This window comes from Falco punctatus, assembly GCF_963210335.1.
Source record: "Falco punctatus genome assembly, chromosome: 2".
Classification (NCBI taxonomy): Eukaryota; Metazoa; Chordata; class Aves; order Falconiformes; family Falconidae; genus Falco; species Falco punctatus.
Window position 1 is genome coordinate 83619925 of NC_137581.1, and position 13653 is coordinate 83633577.

Below are 13653 nucleotides of genomic sequence, written 5' to 3' on the forward strand. Positions count from 1 at the left end.
AAGGCAATGGAACCTCAGCTGGCTGGCTGCATGTTTTGAGTTGAGGCTGACAAGCTTGGTACTGCATATCTTTCAGCAGAACAAAAAGGACCTTTAAGAGACAACAGCTGAGCCTGACAGAATTGACCTCAGGCTGTGAAAAGGGCTGCCTAGAAAGAAGTACAATACTGAGGCTGGATGAGTGTTTAATATATGGAGTGCTATGAAAAAGAGCAAACGCACCTGAAAAAGATAACCTCATGTTCTGCCTACTTTCTGCAACATTGGAGGGAATTTACTGGAGAAAAACCTTGAGCTCAGTTCTTCCATGCTATGGCAATGGGGATAGGCTGCTAGCTACCTGCGTGCATGTGGGACTGATTAAAATCTTCCAGGGTCCCAGTAAGAGAACAATGCTATAATCCAGCCTCCACAGCAGTCCTGACAGTGGGTACAGCTGCAGTGGAAGGCACATGAAATCAGGAACTGACTGCAAATTGTCAGTCTAGTTTGGTTCTGCTGAAATAGGGGGATCAGAGTGGCCTTCAGTGCCCCCCTGCCACTGCAGGTAGGCTAAGGCCCACGAGCAGCTGTCCTAACTAGGATAAATAAGGTCTTTGCTTTTTGATTTTATTTTTTGATTTGCCAGTCAGTTGTATGTCTAGCTCCATGAAGAACAACAAAATCAGAAGGTTCTAGTCTTATTTGAATATATGTGCTGTCATCAGTGGAGCTATACTACTGAGGTTCATAAAGTGTTTCTGTTTGTGATTGCCACTCTCATTAACACTCTATATACCAAATTTAATAAAAATATTTCTCACAAGACGTTTTGGAGAGCTAGAGTGGATGGAATGATGATGTACTGAACTACAGATTCTGTGAGCTGAACTGTAAATATTTAAGAAATTTGGACTGCCTTCTGACATTTTCCAGAAAGAAAATACTAGCTCCCCAAATTCTATAAGACAGGTTTCAGCCTGATCAACTACCAAATACACAGTGATCATTCAAGGGATGTTTTACCAACCTTGCTGTATCTGTGAGGCTCTCATTAGTGCCCAGATGTATGTCTTGTGTTGTAAGGAAGGAAGGATGTCCTCCAAGGAGAGCAAATCCTACAGTGAGGGCAAATAAAAAAGAGAAATTAAACACCAGCACCTCATATTTACAGCCAAGATTAAAAATCTTCTTCATGTAAAAAGTATTTCCAGCAATAAAACTAAAACTCAGCAAGGGCATTCAAATGTTTCAAACACTTGAAGTCTGACATACAAGACACAAATTAATGTATTTTGGAATAAAACCATTCAAATGTCATGCTTTGCTGAAATCCTTAGGCATGAGTTCTGATCTGTGTTCACAGGAACAGTCATTCAAGCTGCAAGGCTACATATTGCCAAAAGCATCACTGTGGCTCCCTGCTAAGAGTTAGGTAATCCTTTCATCATGCTGAATTTCTACTTCAAGGGACTTAGCACCCTAGAGGGGCCATCTGAGTCACTAGGTGTAATTCCACGTGCTTGCAAGATGCTTCCAGTATAGTCACTCAGATAGAAAACCCTAAGTCTCCTTATGCACTATAACAAACTTGAGCTTGCCCACAAATGACCAAGTGCCTTAAAAATTATAATGTGACAGAGAGAGAAGGAAAAATCTCAGGCACTGCCAGCTTCTCTCCACCTTGCATTAGTTAAGAATTTACAAGGTGACTCAAGGAACTGAGTCGATTAGGTCCAAAGAGTGAAATCCATTCCCGAACAAGAAACCATGGAAAGACCTGAGCATCATTTAAGAATATAAAACACTCTGGGGAACTTAAAAGGTGTCTGGACAGTATCTTGGATAAAGGCAAATTACATGCTAAGGGAAACCCTCAGGTTCTGTCCTGCCTTATTTCCGTTGCACCACCATTAGAAAGCTATCACAAGCAACCAGTTGACAGACAGGGAGAAAACCAGCTTTTTCCACCAACACTTGAATCTCCCTGCCTTTGCCTGGTTTAAGCCTAAAGCCTCCCTCCACTGAATTACAGTGCAAAATCCACCATGGCTACATACTGGGAGGATGGGGCCTGAGGGGAGCTGTTTGATGAACTGTCACAAATTGTTTAGCATAAGCCTAGCACAGGACACAGAGTCCTACAGCTGGGGATGTACAAAGTGTAGGACTTGAACTGGGCTGTAAGTAGTAGCCCTGTAAGGCATTTTCTGCGCACTGGGGAAGACATTCTGCATAAGAAAAACTCCCTTCTAATAGAGAACTTTTCAGGGAGATCTTGCCCTGTCACTAATATCCATGATGGAGAAAATTTCCAGAGAATCTCAGTGTGGACAAACCAACCTTGTTGAGACAACACTGCGGGGAAACTTTTTATTGTGACAAAAATTTAGAAACCCATCTTATTTTTATTGCCAGGAAGAGAAAAACTGCATACAGAGCAGCAGAGCAGAGACCCCCGTTCTCTACTAAACTGTGATCTCTTGGGGGTGGTAACACATTTCATGCTGTGGAAAGAAAAAAAAAAAAAAAAAAAAAAAAAGAGAAAGGAAAAAAGGCGAGGAAAAGGAAAAAAGGTTAAAAGCTGCTTGGGCTGGTTGTAGTCAGTAGATGGCACTGCAGACAGCTCCAGGACTGAGTTTCAACATTATTTTTGCACAGGCTTGCCAAAGATTAAAAAGTTGATCCTACAGCTACTCTTCAAAAAAGGATTAAACCAGAAGTGAACAGTGAAACCTTTCACAGGTGAAACCAAACACCTAGGTTCAGGTGGCAGGTCTGAGCCCCACAGCTGTGCCCCTAACACAGAGCAGACCTTATTAACTTCCATCCCATACAGGCAGCAGGATTGAGGTGAGGTCTTCCACTTTGCATCAGTTCAGCCACTCTCTAGCCTTTAAAATGCAATAGAACAAAATAATACTGGCAAATCATTGCCTCAATTTCCTTAAAAGTCAGACTAAAATTAATGATGCTCCAGAGCCCACCTGAAGGGCAAATCTCTGCTCTGTCCAGCCAGTGTATACTCATTTTATTGAATGAGCCCAATTTTACTTTCCTTTTGTTCTGATTAGAGATTGCTCCAAATCTCATTAAGATTAGAGTCAGACACAGTAAACTTTTAAGACTTAAGCATCATTTATTCTACGATTACTTTTTGCTGTTAGAAAAGCACTGTATGTTTGCTGGTTGCTTTGCCCTCCTTTCTTGGTTATACAGAAGCATTTTTATATTAAGGCAGGAAAAATGATTAGTTTTCCTCAAATACTTTCACCTCCTCTCTGCAGCTCAGACACAAACACTGTATTAATGGGAATGTACATGCAAACTGTTCCCTAGACATTACAGCCTATCTAGTCAATGCAAGTTTTTAAGTCAAGACCTCAAGGATGAAGTGTCACTTGTAGTAACTTTTCCTGTCCAACTTCTTGTGTTTTTTTCCAAAGTCATATACAATTATGTCAGTGATTTATCCCTGCAAGTTCCACACAATACAACAGCTCTGCATTTTAGCCTTTTTAAATGCATAATCTTTGGTAGATGTTTCACAGTCCAGGCAGCCTCCCATGGACATGTTCTGTTTTCTATAAATAATGCCCAGGTAGAAAAAGAGGAATCTGGCCATTTATTCAGAACTGCCAGACGTCAGGCAGCCCAGTTGGATCTACCACCTGGAGTCTGTATACATAGCAGAGTCCTAATGTGTTGGGCTTTCTGCTCATGAACTGGCCATCTGTGCAGGGCCTGGGAACATATTCCATCCAAAACTTTCCATCTGGAAATACAGGAGCTCTTCTCTCTAGCTTTGTATATAGTTGCAGAAACAGAACCTTTGCTTCAAATTCTTTCATCCAGACTACTAGTAGAAAGAAAAAAATGATGACTTTTGAAGATATGCAGGCACCAGTTCAGCAAACAAGCACATGCTAGAGTGCTTTGTTAAACTAGAAGATCTAATCCTCTTTGTTGTCACAAGCTGGTCATATCCAAAGCCACATGCTAACTGTTTATATGAATCTTGGTATCTTCAAAAAACTGTATTAAATGTTTGTATTGCAGAGCCGGAATAGATTGTTATTTCATGTCCACACTTCTTATTACTGTTAGTTTTCAGAAATTGACAGTTTTATGCCTCAGGCTGTGGCACATTATTGAGCCCATTTTAAGTTTTATCGAGCAAACTCTTTCACATAGGACATGAGTGCTGGCAGATCTCCGTTTCAGCCTGTCCTTGCTACACTGGGTAATTAAGTGGGTCAAAGTGAATCCTCTAGTTCACACATTGGGTACAGGGTTGTGTGGCTACCTCGCCGTCACCAGGAGACATACACAGCCATCTTCTCAAACTCATAGGAAGAATCCTTTTTTTATATCTCAAGATATCTGGATTTGGATTTGTTAGTTTCCTCACTGCCTGCCAGGACTTACAATCTAGAAAGTATTTCTCAGTTTAGACTGATAACACAGAACTCTTTTAGGCAGCGATTACAGGAATATTCCTAAAGTAGAAGCCTAAAAACTGATAAGCGGTTTTTTAAACTACCCCTCTCAGTGGTAAGTAAGCTAAAAGAGTACTCTTGGCCCCTCTTTAATATGGCCAAGCTAAATAATACCAGCCATTCCAACAAAAAACAGACCCTGTATTCCTGCCATGTAATACCATCACGACTACATTAGAACACATGAAGTGGTGCTATTTTTTCTGTGACTGTATGTAGTAGTCTTCAGGCATGGACATCATGTTCCTCTCACCCCGCTACGTATGATGAGTGAGTTGGGAGCAATTCCACCAAAGCCAGTGGCAGTGAACCTCTCTAAAGCTGTTAAGACCTTGGATATTCCAATGCAGAACAAAAGAAGGTATACAGAGCTTTTCTGCCTCTATTGTTTCCTCTCCATTTCTACCCTGTGACATATTGTCTGCATTCAGCATCTGTGAAATGGTTGGATTTATTTATGACTTGTTCAGTAAAACATAACTGCAGCTGTATATTTTCAGAGCAATAGTGACAATCAGAATATTTTAGACCAAAGCTATAACAAAAACAGGGCATTCACCTTTATGCCATGCCTGAGGATGTTTATTTTACAAGTAATATATGACCATGTGGAATACCTTTGTTTTCAAAAAGCACGCAAGATTTTATGCGGAATAGGTATGGGATTCTGACTGCAAACTGATGACATTTTCCAGTACAATAGTAGAGATGTCACATTTTCCAATATAATAGCCAGTGATAGCAATATATCTAGAAGGCTCCACAAAAATGGGTTTACTTTGCCAATACCTTATGGAATTTACTTGTCGTTCTTCACCAAACTTCACTAAAACTCACACCACCACTAAAACTCTTCAAAACAGTAAAATAATATGGGTTTCAGAAGTATGCATTAGGACAAAATTATATTCAAGAGAATAAAGAGGCAATGAATTATACCACAAGGAGCTGTACATTATTCATTACAGTTGCACTGTCATCAGAATAAAACAGTTTAGAGACATTTGAAAAGCCACAAACATCAACTGTTCTCTTACAACACATTATAAATCAATGTTCTGATTATCTTTGATTGATCTTGGAGACTGGGAGAAGTGCTTAAAGACTGGAGGAAAGGAAATGTCATCCCTATCTTCAAGAAGAGCAAGAAGGTGGACCCAAGAATTACAGACTGGTTAGCCTCACCTTGATTTCTGGAAAGGTGATGGAGCAGCTAACCCTGTACAGCATTTCCAGGTGAATTAAGGACAAGAAAATCATCAGGCATAGTCAGGATGGCTTCACTAAGGGGAAGTCATTCATGGCCAACTTGATAAACTTCTTTGATGAAAAGACTGGCCTGGTAGAGGAGGGGAGAGCAGTGGGTATTGTCGACCTGGACTTCATACGGCCCTTGATGCTGTCTCCCATAAGATCCTCATAGACAAGCTGTTGATGTATACGCTGAATTAGTAGACAGTGAGGCTGGTTAAGAACTGGCTGAATGGCCAGGCGATCAGTGGCACAAAGTCTAGTTGGAGGCCAGTGACTAGCAGCATAACCCAGGGCTCAGTACCGGCTCCAGTCCTGTTTATCATCTTCATTAACGATCTGGATGATGGGGCAGAGTGTGCTCTCAGCAATTTTGCTGATGACACAAAACTGGGAGGAGTGGATGATACACCAGAGGGTTGTGTTGCCATCCAGAGGGACCTCAACAGGCTGGAGAAATGTGCTGACAGGAACCCCATAAGTTCAGCAAGAAGTGCGAAGTCTTGCACCTAAGGAAGAACAACCCTATGCACCAGTACATGCTGGAGGCCACCCAGCTAGGAAGCAGCTTGGCAGCTTGGTGGACACCAAGTTCAACATGAGCCAGCAATGTGCTGTTTCAGCAAATGGAGTTCGGGGCTGCACTAGACAAAGAGTTGGAGGGAGGCCATCCTTCTGCTTTATTCAGCGCTGGTAAGACCACAGCTAGAGTGTCCAGTTCTGGGCTCCTCCATACAAGAGAGACATGGACATACTGGAGAGAGTCAGTATGACTATGTTAACAAAGGGCTGTCAAGATGACTAAGGGACTGGAGCATCTTTCATATGAGGATGGGAGAGGACTCAAGGGGAATCTTACTAATGTATATAAATACCTGAAGAGAGGGTACAAAGAGGATGGAGCCAGGTGCTTTTCAGTGGCGCAATGGGCAAAAACTGAAACATGGGAGGCTCCCTCTGCACATCAGGAAACAGTTTTTTACTGAAAGGGTGACTGAGCACTGGAATAGGTTGCCCCAGAACATTGTGGTGTCTCCATCCTTGTTGCTATTCAAAAGCCTCCTGGACATGGTCCTGGGCAACTGGCTCTCTAGGTGGCCCTGCTTGAGCAGGGGATTTGGACCAGATGACCTCCAGAGGTCTCTTTCAACCACAACCATTCTGTGGTTCTGTTTGTTTATTTTTCAATAAAGTTATTCTTCATAGGCATTGGGACAGCAGGACTTCTGAAAAGACTTCCATGGTGTTAATATATGGCAACAATCTCCTAGACACTGCACAGAGTAGACTTTGTAATCAGTGCTTTCCAAGTCTCTACTCCTTTGTAAAGAAACACACTGATTTTCATCTAGTTGTTCCTGAGAGCTGCAAAGTTTATTTAGATTAATCTTATCACCAGAACCTTGTCCCACAAGTGACCTCTTTCAAGATACTGAAGATGCAACACATAGGAAATGCTATTTGAGATGACTCAGGTATTTTATAAATACTCCAATCCACTTCAATGTCCACTTTCATTGGACATTAGAAAATTGTATTAAATTAGCTTATTTAGCTAAAAGGAACACATATGACCCCACATTTGTTTTGAGTTAGCAGTTCCAAGGGAGAAGTCACGTACGTTAAAAAGCAGCTGAAATGCATAGTTTCCATGGACAGAAAAAACTTGAGTCTGCCTTTGAAAGAAAGTCTTAGGCTTAGGAGACTTAAGACCAATTAACTGAAGGTGTGAATTTAATGCATAGAAGTTAAACTGCATTAAACTCCCTTGTGGAAGCTCTCACTCAGAAATAAATTGGTTTTATTTCACTGGTGCTTAATTCCTCTTGGAAGAACTTATGTGCATTAACTTCCATCCTTAAGCTAATTCATTTGAACTTCCCTGAGCTTCCCCTTTCCATAAGCCTTCAAAAGCAAAGGACAAAATAGTGCTTCTCTCTGAATACAGAAGCATGAAGGATAAACGGATTCAGAGAATTCCCCATTACCTGCCCATGCACCAGTATTGCAGACAACAAGAAACTGCACTAAAAACTCTGGAATTAAAAGTTAGGTGGTCTTCACAGAGAGGGAATGCACAAGAGAAACCCATTCATAAGTCCTGCTTATCTGGAGAAAACAGAAAGCAACAAGTAGTCTCCATAAGGACCAGGATCAGCAGGTAAATAGGTGTGTCAGATGATATATAGGCAAATTCAGAAATGCTTGTGGTTACTGCATCTGCTTCTTCCTTCCATTATTTTTACCTTTTCCCTCACACTTTGTAGAAAATGATGTGAACATTCAATAAATTTCCTGTCCCTTCACTAAGGAGAAGTCAGCTTAAGGGATGCTGGGTCAACTTAAATGTGAGAAGGGCAAGCTTCTCCTTCCTTGATGTGTCATCAATTCATAGTTATTCCTTGCTAAGATGCAAGAATATGAATGATTTATTTCAGTGGTCCCATTGACTTCAGAACAACTACCATGTAAATAAAGACATGTATGCATTTCTGTGTTTGCAGGACTGTATCCTAAAAGAATAATGTTCCAGTGCCTGATCGTATTAGGCCAATACTCTGGAGTCTCCATCAAGTTATCTTTCCTGGAGGTAATCATTTTAATTCCCCCCCACCTCCCCCCCTTAATTTATATCAAGGCATTAGTATGATTCCCAGCCAAAACACATACTCTGAAATGTGACAACAGTAATGCATAATACATTAGAAAAATATTTTTCAGAGATTGCACAGAATAAATTTTGCGATGCTTACTGAAATAATGTTAGGAAATATGCATCTTGCCAGTACAACTAGGAGCTTACACCAGAAATGCTTCTTTCTGACAGTTACTTTATTTCTGATCTATCATGTTTTGGAATGGTTTGGTGAAATTTCAGTGACTAAAGTGATGTCCTTGTGACATTAATACAAAAGGTGAAACACAATTAGCTACCTTTTCCTATTTTTGCTTTCAATCTTTAGGTTTCTCCTGAGCAGAAGTTACTAAACACAAAACTATGCAGTGTTTTTCAGTATGTACTCACACTATACAATTTCTTATAAAATCTGACTGTGACATTGCTGAGACCTACCTGTTTCTGTAGATAATCTTGTTCTTGTGCTTCTCTTCTCAAAAATCATGGCCAAAGATTTTCCTTGCATCAAAGGCAAATACTAGACATGAAAATGGAAAGCTTTTCAATTTTATAGTCATTATACACTTTAAAGTGTGAAATATTTCTTTCACATTTTAATTCAGCATTAGAGAAGTTATACAGGTGTGGTTTTAGCTGTAGCTTTGTCTTCCTGCCCTTCAAGGAATCTATGAGCAGTGGAAAGGTTAAAGGGAAAGAAGCAAACAAATATTGTTCTAGGGACAAAAAGCAACTGCATTTTGGCACTCAATTTGAGCTAGCATTAAGGAGAAGTCTGATTCTGATTTAATACCATGCAGGGAAGTGTCTTCCATTTCCTACATTTCATGCTCCATGTACACCATGTGTGATGGATGGGGTTAGCTAACAACAGGGAGTTAGCTATGCAAAACTATTTAAACTTTTCACTTGCAAAGTCCTCTGGAGTATTTAAAGAATATCTCTGAACACAAAGGAAGGCCCTTTGATTTGTAGCACACAATTTACAGTATTTAAGAATTCAGGTGATGTTGTTTAGGATGAGACAGCTGAATGGCTCATTCCCAATACTCTTCAGAACAATATTTATTTCAACATCTGAATGACCTAATTACGGTTAAAGCATTTTACCTCTCCTTTGTTCTTTATCCTTTGTTTCAAATCTGAGGCCATCCACAGCAAATACTTCAGCTCATCTGCTGTGTAGTTTTGTAGAGTAAGGAGGTCACGACCTCTGAGCTGAACATTCATTTGAGCTGGTGGCCCATACCTGTGTCAAAAGAGCAAAAAATACATGCTTTTTGTCATTTGACACAAAATTGTTCTCATGTTCAAGCCAATGAGCAAGCAGCTGAAATCATTCCCACTCCTCTCATTTGACCCAGATGGATCAGCTTGATGGACTGTGTTAATGAGTTTAAATAATTTTTACTGTCAGACAACACAACATGCCACTATGCACTGTATTGATCACCACCTTAACAGTGTCTCAAATTGTATTATAAACTGTAATTAGATGTGGTTTCTTTTGCCTTCTGATATGCATATGCAAAACTGTATTTTGGGGGCACAGAATATGAGGAACGGATCTTGGTGCTCTTTCTCCCTCCTTTGTGCTTTGTGGATGAGTAGACACTTGCCATGTTCCGCCACCAACAATACAAATGGTGGCATTTAGATGTGTATGAAATCTCTTTTGTGTATGTGATCTCTTGATCACACTGGGGAAGAGGGTAAAAAAACCCAACAAAATAGCCATGTGCTCTGATCCTTCTCCTACCACACAAGAGATATTCTGGGCATGTGCAGTGTATTTATTCAGTGCATTCTGACCTCCAGACAGATTTATAACTTCAGGATCACATGAAATTGTATGTTGGTAATCACCCACAGAAGTTACATCATCAAATTTCCTCTAGCTTAGACTAGGTGTCTTAATGAAAGTCACATCCAAGCCTGTGTTTCTACACACTTAAGATTAATAAGGGAGAGTGGCACCTTAGCCCCTTCCCTGACACTCTATCTACAGCCCTCCTTAGCATAACACAGCCTGCACTCTACTCTTGCTAAGGTTTGAATGGGTACAAGCCAAACATGTTTTTTTAATTAAAGGCAGCATTTTTAGACTGATCTGATGGAATGGAGACCAAAGTAATGCAAACAAATGGACTGACTGCAATTACCACTTTTGTATTTCCAAGTAGGCTTCCCTTTGGCTCACCTTTGAGGCCAGGCTCAGTTACAGCACCTGCCAATTGCCAAGCCCCAGAGCTCACAGCTGGGAAAATTCAGGGGAAAAGCCCCAGAATTTCTGTTCGTTCTTCTGTTAACTCCAGTGAAAAAAAGCCCTGGTACTGGATAGGTCTATTATGGCTTCTAAAGATTATGGTGTTCTATTAGTTAAATCTGGAGGGAAAGACATGCATAATTAGCTTCAGTGGAAACTGGAGGAAGACAGCAGCTCTTAAGGCAATGGTACCACACATTATTACTGTCCGTTTGACATCCCAGCACAAACTGCATGACTTTTCAAATCAAGTAGCAGAACTTTAACTGAAGATATCTAAATGCTCTGTGTTTTCCTTCTGGGCACCTTAAAAGTGTTTTAGATACATGTTAAACCACTGCCATTATTAAGATTACTTTTTTCCACAGTGAAAAGGATTATGTGTAACGGCAGAAACAGAGACAACATAAGAAGTAGCCCATGCAGGTGCCCTGCAGATGAATATTGCTGGAACTCTGTATATGCTGTCATATATCAGCACAATGTGCTCCAGAGATTATGCAGACTGCCAGGAGATCCACCACTAAACTAAGCACAGAACACCACAAAGATCCCTATGAATGTGCACCATCAGAGTCCAGTTTCTGCATAGGCCCCCAGACTGGAGGGGGGCTGCACCCTTCTGTAGCACCATGCAGACAAAAAGCAGATTTCTTGTCTTCTAAGTTTAAAGTAATGTTGCCCATATATTTTCTTTGAGTGTCTCTGAAAATTCATTCTTAAGTTAAATACGATCTAAACTGTATGTGTGACATGTAATAAATATTTGTGGCAATACCATTTAAAATAATAATGCACATTTCCAAGCCAGAAAGACTAGTCTTCATAACATTATAATAATTAGTAAAATAGAGTTACATATTTTGCTGTAAGTGTTATCCTTCTGCCACCATGCTTGCTTCCAACCTGATGTAAACAACCTAGAAACAGTCTGGAAGCATCCAAATGCCCCCTTTTTGAATTCAAAGTTGGTGTTACAAAGTCAGTAAAATTATTTCCTGTAATTCTATATTCAACAGCTGCAGAACAGAACATATCTGACATTATAAGAAAGGCTGGGCAGGTAGCTTCCACCATAGCATAAGAAACAGCCTACCAAGGTAAGCTACTGAAATCCAGCCTTGCGTACCAAGGCTCTTAGTTGATATTCAAGGGATTGGCTCAAACTTAAATGTGTATATTCTGAAGGAAATTGGTTTCATAACTGTGACTTTCTTATTACTGTTTTCCAGAAAAGGAATTTCCTACTCTATCCAGTTTGGGGAAACGAAAGAACACTTGTCCTGTTTTAAAATCTATGCAATTGCTTACTGCTTGGTCACTCTACTCTCCACTGCTGCATTATTCCTAGAGCAGCTTTGGTGCTGCTCCTTGAGTTTCTAATTGCAGCCTACAATTCCTTCCAGGGAGTTAGCGATTGTTTAATCTCAACCTGCCAGGCACAAACTTCTGTTAATTCATCTTGTTTTACCACTTGACACAATTGAGAATTGGACTGAGAAATACCCACCACTAATTTCTGCACTGGTAGATAGTGAAGCACTGAACTGGTTACCCAGAGAGGATTTGGAATTACCATCCTTGATCTTTAAGATGTGGTTAAGCAAAGACACAGCTGACCTCATACTGTTGTCAGGCTACAAGCATAAAGTTGGACCAGAGATCTGCTCCTGATCTCTATGTTCCCATGATGACTCTGGTTTATTGCTATGATGACCTTCAAGAAATGTGTTCCCTTCCCTGTTGTCCACATCCTCTGAAAGACAGGCAGAAGTGGACCAATAAATTCCACAGAAGGAGCATGAGACACCATACCAAAGTTAAAATGTAACAGGCAAAATTGCAAGGTCAAGCAGTTGGCTTGCTCCTTCCTGAGCAGACACAGTAATTACTTTGGACTCTCAGCACAGACTGATAAGATGTTAGGTTATCCTGTGGTTATCAGCCACAGTGTGCTTAATTTGTAATGCTTATAGACAGCGGTGATAGTGTATGCCAATTTTATGATATAATGTTAAAGAAACCCCTAAAAATAATAAACATTATGTGGAGAGCTTAACAAATTGGATGACTTTATTGGAAAACAACTTTACTGCAGCTGTTTTCCAAATTGCTTTTCTATCATTTCTGCTAACCACAGAAAGTTCCCACTGATTGCCAGCAGTGAAAATCCAAAATCCATAAAAAAATTATCACTCAGGCTTCAGGACCACCTTAAAAATGTAGCAAATAAATCACAGAACTTGGAAAACCTTTGGTTTTCATCTGATGTAATGTAGAAATGATAAATAAAATTAACTTACTGCATATTAGGATTCCTGTGAATATGAAATTCTCATATATTGTTTTCTAGCACTAATCATTTGTTATGTAATGCTGTTAATGCTATTCTTACTGACACTGACATGAAAGCATAGAAAGATGTGGAATTAAGTTTCAAGTCTGTAACTTTAACCTGATCCTAGAAAAGTGACAGGCATGAGAAGCAGCTTACTGAAACACTGCCATGCAGGTGCTTTTCTGCAGGCATGGGGGACAGGCACATCCATGCAGCTGAAGAAAGAACCCAAAGCCAGGTTACGGAGCTAGATCTACCTGGTTAACTTTGAACCTTGTATCACACGATGCTTTTCCTGCACACCTCCAATGTATATGGAGAGCGGAGATTCACCTTGCAGCTTCAAGGAGAAAATTCCCCCCCACCCCGGTACTGGCCATGGTAATTGTCTAAACGCCTAAGAATTTACTGTGCTTTATTCAGATAGGTATTTATTGATTACAGTACCTGTAGCATACGCTGACCTTAAGAAGAAACTTTCCTTCTTGACTTTGCTGCTAAATCCCACAGAAAGAATTAACAGCATTTCACAAACATTAAAAGGGACAATCTTTCAGTCCCTTGGAGATGCAGAGCTTGCTGCCTTGGGAGGCAAAAGAACACTAAAAATGTGGGAAAAAAAGCACCTTTCTCTGAAACGCTAATTTGACAGGATTCAGCTGCCTTTGCCTCCAGCTTTCTGACT

At 40.3% G+C, this 13653-nt stretch overlaps 1 protein-coding gene across 1 annotated transcript in view; it reads right to left on the reverse strand.

Annotated features, from left to right (window-relative positions):
* OTC (ornithine transcarbamylase) overlaps positions 1 to 13653 on the reverse strand; it is a 54770-nt gene that overhangs the window by 38448 nt on the left and 2669 nt on the right. Inside the window, exons 2-4 of the mRNA XM_080374348.1 lie at positions 9475 to 9613; positions 8803 to 8884; positions 1010 to 1097 (exon numbers count right to left, since the gene is read on the reverse strand). Coding sequence (XP_080230474.1) covers positions 1010 to 1097; positions 8803 to 8884; positions 9475 to 9613 — 309 coding nt within the window. The remainder of the gene's footprint in view (positions 1 to 1009; positions 1098 to 8802; positions 8885 to 9474; positions 9614 to 13653) is intronic.